This window comes from Penicillium canescens (assembly GCF_028828765.1).
Source record: "Penicillium canescens strain IBT 15451 chromosome Unknown utg000009l_segment0_segment0, whole genome shotgun sequence".
Lineage (NCBI taxonomy): Eukaryota > Fungi > Ascomycota > Eurotiomycetes > Eurotiales > Aspergillaceae > Penicillium > Penicillium canescens.
The window spans coordinates 256,785-264,110 of NW_026703971.1; the positions used below are offsets into that span (position 1 = coordinate 256,785).

Below are 7,326 nucleotides of genomic sequence, written 5' to 3' on the forward strand. Positions count from 1 at the left end.
GGTGATGATTTGTAAAAGCGGGGTAGATATTCAATCAAGCAGGTAAAGATGATTCTCAGATGAGTAGAGACAGCACCCGAGAGTTGCTCCCGGGCTCATAACCTGTTGTAATTCAAAAGGAAGATTGAATTATTGTACCAGAGGGAATAACTGGGGCTATATATACACAAAGAGAAGATCAAGTTGATTGGATATCAACTTGTTTCTTCGTATAGACACCTCGGGATTAATTCCGATGGTACGGCTTGGTTCCTGATCTGCACCAGCCTCATATCACAACAATTTGCAGACCGCCCTTAGGGTCTGGCCACGATCAATTGACCGCTGAGCCAGCGGTAAGTGGCCTTGCCGTGACCGTCGTCTTTGGTAGGAGCATCGCTGGCTATTTGCCTCAAGATGTTCGACGTTCGAGACTGCGTTTGACAGTGTCTGCGAGTCGCTTTCTCGCACGGTCCGACCGTTGACGAGGCCCTTGAAGTCCTCGTTGGTGGTCAGCTCGTTGGAGTTTGGATTGGGGCTCTGGTTGTAGCCGTCACCCTCGAGGGACCTCGTCAGTGTGAGATGTCTTGTTCATTCCGTTGGCAACTCCTGAGGACGATGACTTGTTGGTCTATGATTGAAGATACTTGAGACAGAAACCGGTGTCTTGCACGAATGTTGTTGGGAACACGCAGATAAGATTTGTGGCTACAGCCGTAAAGACCACAGGAATACAGGCAGCCGAATGGAGAGGCACCCGGGGTGGGTGTGTCCTCACACAGCGGCTGAAGCAAATTGACTTTTTGTCCTCGGCCGTTCCGTCCAATGCCTGCTGACCCACCAGGCACGCGGCGTAACTCGGGCAGCGAGATTGTTCGATTCATTGAGCCACGGCTGATCTTTCCACGAGGTTCCAGCCCTAGAAAGGCTTAGAGAAAGCTTGTCAACTTTGCACTGGGAAAAGGCAAGGTCCGCTACTACATTTCACATCCACTCTCGCTTTGCTTTGGAGGACTCTGACAAGGCTGACAAGTTCAAGCACAGCCCACCCCTAAGTACGTTATCACCTCCAAGTTTCTCCGTATTTATCAACCCGAGAAAGTGGAATGGAGCAGATATCTAGGATGAGCATGAATACAACCATATAACAAAACGGGATGCCCCGAACCTCTGCTAACAAACACATTATTCCCAAACAGCGCTCAAGGTTAACGACGTCTCAAAGCGTGGCAAGAAGAAGACCAGACTGCTGTGGGTTTTCATTATCTTTCCGTACCTATCATGCGCTAGACGATGAGAACGCCAAAAGATCGTGCTTATCTCCCGAGAGAGATCATTCTCCTCACGGCGGAGAATCTCAACCCTCGTGACCAATTATCACTCTTACGCGCCGTTCCTGACCTCGCCCGAGTCTTGACGTTCCGACACACTTCTGTTCAGGATGAAGAAGGAAATACAATCTTGCACCTTCTCGCAGAAGAAGCTGAGGGCAGACTGAAAGAGCTGCTATTAGCGAAAAGTAGTACTCAAGTGGACCTGAAGAACAGGAACGGTCAAACGCCACTGTCTCTTGCAGCTCTGTATGGACGTGAAGCGGTGGTGAAGCTGCTTCTGGAGCGAGACGATGTGGAGGCGGACTCGAAGAACAAGAATGGACAGACGCCACTGTCTCTCGCAGCTCTGTATGGACGTGAAGCGGTGGTGAAGCTGCTTCTGGAGCGAGACGATGTGGAGGCGGACTCGAAGAACAAGAATGGTCAAACGCCACTTTGTCACGCAGCTGAGTGTGGACATAAGGAAGTGATGAAGCTGCTACTGGAGCGAGACGATGTGGAGGCGGACTCGAAGGATAAGTACGGTCGGACACCACTGTCATGTGCTGCTTTGAATGGACGTGAAGCGGTGGTGAAGCTGCTACTGGAGCGAGACGATGTGGAGGCGGACTCGAAGGATAATGGTGGTTTGACACCGCTGTGGTACGCAGCTCTGTTTGGACATGAAGAATTGGTGAAGCTACTGGTTGAACGGGATGATGTGCAGGCGGACTCGAGGGATAATAATGGCCGGACACTACTATTACGGGCATCTGAGTGCGGACGTGAAGCAGTGGTGAAGCTGCTTCTGGAGCGAGATGATATTGACGCGGACTCGAAGGACAATGAGGGTCGAACACCGCTATCGTACGCAGCTTGGGATGGACATGAAGCGGTGGTGAAGCTGCTTCTGGAGCGAGACGATGTGGAGGCGGACTCGAAGGATAATGATGGCCAGACACCACTATCATTTGCAGCTGGAGGTGGACATAAAGCGGTGGTGAAGCTATTGGTTGAGCGAGATGATGTGGAGGCAGACTTGAAGAATAAATACGGTCGGACACCACTGTCATGTGCTGCTTTGAATGGATATGAAGCGGTGGTGAAACTGCTACTGGAGCGAGACGATGTGGAGGCGGACTCGAAGGATAATTATGGCCGGACACCACTATCATTTGCAGCTGGGGGTGGACATGAAGCGGTGGTAAAGCTACTGGTTGAGAGAGATGATGTGGACGCAGACTTGAAGAATAAGTACGGTCGGACACCACTGTCTTATGCGGCTGGGTCAATGTCTTTCGCATCCGAGTATGGACGTGAAGCGGTGGTGAAGCTACTGGTTGAGCGAGATGATGTGGAAGTGGACTCGATGGACAATAATCATCGGACACCACTATTATGGGCAGCTGAGTGTGGATATGAAGAAGTGGTGAAGCTACTGGTTGAGCGAGATGATGTGGAGGCGGATTCCAAGGATAAGTGCGGTCAGACACCACTGTCGTGTGCTGCTTTGAATGGATATGAAGCAGTGGTGAAAATGCTACTGTGGCGAGAAGATGTGGAGGCGGACTCGAAGGATAATGAGGGTCGGACACCGCTATCGTACGCAGCATGGGGTGGACATGATGCGGTGGTGAAGCTACTGGTTGCGCGAGATGATGTGGAGGCAGACTCGAAGAATAAGTACGGTCGGACACCACTGTCTTATGCGGCTGGGTCACTGTCTTTTGCAACCGAGTATGGACGTGAAGCGGTGGTGAAGCTACTGGTTGAGCGAGATGATGTGGAAGTGGACTCGATGGACAATAATCATCGGACACCACTATTATGGGCAGCACGATATGGAAATGAAGCGATGGTGGAGCTTCTCAGCTCCCTGTCATAAATACCCAGCAGAAGTCCAAGCAAATATGCGAGAGGATGATCAGGCTCCAGAATAGCAGGAGATGATACCTGACGTAACGTTCCAAGTGAGAAGCGATGTAGGCTCATGGCTTAGTGGAGAGACACAACTACTCTGAGGATATAGCTAATCTGCTGAGGTCTCTTACCCTTATACCGCGTTTGAGGCAACATCCACAGTGCTCCTAGGAGCCGGTGCCGATAAGGCTGACTCGCGAAAAGATAATTGTGAATATGCGTTCAGAGGCCGCTTCAGCCCACAACATTTAAAGGTCATAATTGCCCTTGTGGTCGAATTTTCACCTACAAGATCTTGTCATTACAATGTCCATTGAGGGAACCAAGTAATCATGGATTACAAGCTGCCACGGATATCAAACAGGCCCCTTAACCCAGACAAAGAAGTTCAAAACGGACATATATGGCAAGCTGGTATCATCCTTCTGGATCCCCTTTCTCGAGGAATCCATTGGCTGACAAGCCTGTTTCATGGAGGCAAAGATTCGGGTGAAAACTTCCGACAGGTCGTCGGCCAATTCATCCACGGAGATCGCTGCAACGCATACCAGGTTTTGCAACCGTCTGTTGACCGGTCCCTGTCTGACTCTGTAGCTACTTTCCTTGCTAGCTCAAGAAACTCTAAATCGCCTGAAAGCTGCATGAAGGCAGGAAAGCAAGGTCTACCCCCACTGGAAGGGAAAATGAGAGCAGCCGAATCCTCAACGCTCTCACGAAAACTGGCGACGCAAGAGAGGCAGCAAAAGGGACTTCCAAGAGTTACAGTAATCAGTACGACGACGATAAACGATACGATTCAATACCTACAAGCGGTATCTGACCACATCTCAGCTTCCGACAACATTTTCTCCAAGGAATGGCCAAGATGCACCTCGCCGCGCAATCGCTACTGAGCAGGTACGAAGATATCATCGCGAGGGAAAGAATACAGATACACGGTGTGTTGGATTGTTTTTCTTCACGGACTGAATCAGAAGAAAAGTGCCCGAGGTGTGTTGCTGCGGATGAGGAGCGGTTATATGATTGAGAAGCCCCTCGTTCTTCTTAGCTACTGTAAGAACAAACCGTTGAGAACTGAGTAAGTAGCGATAAGCGGCAGATTGCCCAACAACACTGAAAATTCTTGAACATGCTGCTTCTGCCTTGAGTGGCACTCCGCCTTATCCTCAGCTTATTTTTCATTTATCTGGATATATTGAACAAGAGTACGAATAAATACCTCCATTACGAAGACAACCTCCAGACGGTCCTTTAGTTTCATGGCCTTTCCGAAGGTGTGTTCACTAACACTGAATATACTAGGTGAGGATGAAATATTAGACAGATCAGCTGTGGGCAAAATGCCGTTCGCTGGTCTGCGGCAGGTTCCCGCATCCGAGTGCAAGAGAGAGAAGAAGGCTCCAGAATTATTTATTCAGGGAATCCTAAAACTTCCGATCTTTTAACATTAATTACCTCTTCCAAGAGAATGGAAGTGCGGACGCAAAGAAGATACAAGGTATCTAGGCAATGATAAGGTGTACATGGGCCATGTTATGGAATCAAAAGAGTAAGCAATCGCACGTCCTAACTCAACTTTACCGAGATTACTGTGAGAACCAAATTCGTTCTTGTCAATACCCCAGTGGGGGACCCAATCTTGTCTTGTAGCAGCCATCACAATTTCTAGACGCTATAGCTACCTTCGCCGTTCTTGCCAGAACAGGGAGTGACAAGGAGTGACAGTATTATTTGAGCTCTGTCTGTATGGTACGACAATTTCTTGCGTGTGGATTTCAGTATCCGGTTTCGTGCCAAAGCCTGGAGCGTCCTCTCGCCAGGGCTCTTTTCTTTGTGAGGGCTTGGCAAATTTTGATGAAATTTAGAAGTCTAAGACTTCAAATGAAGCAAGATTGTTTTGCTTGCTGGATCTCTGTGAGGTTATTGATGTCCACGTGGTCTACAGTACATCTGCATCGAATAATTTAATGTGCCTAGGGTCGTAGCCAGCACAGCTACACCTGTTAATGATGTTGTGATATGAGGCTGGTGCAGATCAGGAAGCAAGCCGAACCATCGGAATTAGTCCCGAGATATGTATACGAAGAACCAAGTTGATTTCCAATCAACTTGTTCTTCTCGTTGTATATATAGTCTCAAGTTTCCCACCGAATAATAGATGAATCAATCTTCCTTTGAACTACAACAATGCCGTCCGCTACGGAAACCTTTCCACGGTCAAGAGCGTCTTAAATCAACCGAACGTCCAGGTGGACGTCAAGCACAAACACGGCCGAACGGCGCTCCACCTAGCAGTCTTCGCAGGCCGAATAGGGCTCGTGCATCTGCTACTTTCTAGAGGCAGCGACCCTGATCTACAGGATGATTCGGGCCACTCGCCATGGGACTGTGCACGTCGCTTCAATAGGCCCGTGATGGAAATGATTTTTCCAAACGATCCGAAGTACGAGGTGTTTCTTGGTACCCAATCATCACAGGAGGCCGAGCTACCCTTTCACCAAGCAGTATCCTATGGGTCGGTAGATGCTGTCAACGGCTTCTCGGACAAAAGGGTCTGAACTTGAATATCCAAAATAGGAAAGGCTCTACGCCGCTCCATCTCGCCATTCGAAGCAAGCGCCTGGAAATGGTCAATTAAGTCACCCCCGTGTCAACGTGAACTGCAAAGACAAAGATGGCAATACGCCACTGTGGCTGTCGACTTACTCGTCATGTGACGAGATCATGGAAAGGTTGTTGGCCGAGAAGAGATTAACGAAAACTTTGTAGGAGGCCGCGGAAAGTCCGAGACGCCGTCTACATCTTTCCATCACGCCGCGGCCAGATTGGATACCGTGCTCCTACGACGGCTGCTTGCGGTGCCAGGGATCGGGATCGATCCGAAACTTTGTGCTTGACGGGCTCCGTCGGGCGAGTCGTGGACCAGAGCAGACATGATGACTGCAAAAAGCGGGGATATGAGCTCAATGTAGGTGACATTATTCTCAGTGTGAGTAGTGACGGCCCCGAGAATTTGCTCTCGGGGCTCATAACCTGTTGTAGTCCTGTGGAATTGTGTTGACTGTGATTCTGAGAGTATTCAGGAAGCTATATATACATATGAGGTCCAAGATGATCTTCAATCAACATGCTTCTTCGTATAGACACTTCGGGAATTATTTCCGACAGTGCGGCTTTCTTCCAGATCTGCACCAGCCTCATATCACAACAGCCCGCCCCTCAGTCACCGATTCCTCTGGTCCCAACCTCTCGTTCGGCTCTTAGCAATGTTTCTAAGAGGTTAACGAATTTGTTGACGGGAAATAGAGAAGTTTTGCTTGCTATGGTGACCTTAGCTCTGCTTTATGTGTATCTCATGAGGTGTGCATATCCATTACGAGACAAAAGTTATCATCAACGAGACTCAAATATTACTAGCTAGACTTATGGTTGTCAATCAAGTGAATACTCTTAGTCTAGCTGGACTTATTTCTTCCCAGAGCCCGAGGGAGTAGTATAGGTCGAGCCCCCCTGTCCATTGTTGTAGTACGTGCTCCCATTGGGGTTAGAGTAGTAATAAGAGCCGTTTCTAGAAATGATGGTCAATGCATGGGATAGAAAAGTCAAGCCTAGGTAGCTGGTCCATCTTACGAGTTCGAATAGTGGTAGTTGTTCGAATTCGAGACGCTGGAGCCGTAGTCGCGGGAGCAATAGTGATTACCCTGTTCCTTTGTCATTACCACACCAAATACTTCTTAGTACCTAATATGGAAGAGGGTTCACGGCAGATCATGAAGTACGAGGAACGAGACAGGACTGGAAGGCTTGTTGTGACATACCTGGCTGTTCATGCCAGAGCTGGTGATGTTGTATCCCTTGTTGGAAGACATGTTGGCAGAATACGGACAGAGAATAATTATCAAGGTAGCTGTCAATAGTGTAGGTAGATGGAAAAGGAGGGGGAAAGAGGATATTCCGGGACGAGGGGTAATTTGGGTGGATCGTCGGCGTCGGGGGCAAAGTGGTTTCTCGATTTTGATTCGATGATCTGAGGAGCGGTACTCCAGAGTGGCGTACCACAACTAGACGAGTCTCATTCGACAACGCGTCTCCCAATACGTTTTGCGTGTTCAAA

The 7,326-nt window shown here is 48.9% G+C and overlaps 1 protein-coding gene across 1 annotated transcript; it reads right to left on the reverse strand.

Annotated features, from left to right (window-relative positions):
- Positions 1-6,677: 6,677 nt before the first annotated feature.
- N7446_011812 (uncharacterized protein) lies at positions 6,678-7,081 on the reverse strand (the record flags this gene model as incomplete). The annotated part of the gene is made up of 3 exons (XM_058520554.1): positions 6,678-6,780; positions 6,843-6,913; positions 7,031-7,081. 3 exons carry the CDS (start codon positions 7,079-7,081, stop codon positions 6,678-6,680), a joined length of 225 nt encoding a protein of 74 aa, XP_058366840.1.
- Between the last annotated feature and the right edge of the window lie 245 nt (positions 7,082-7,326).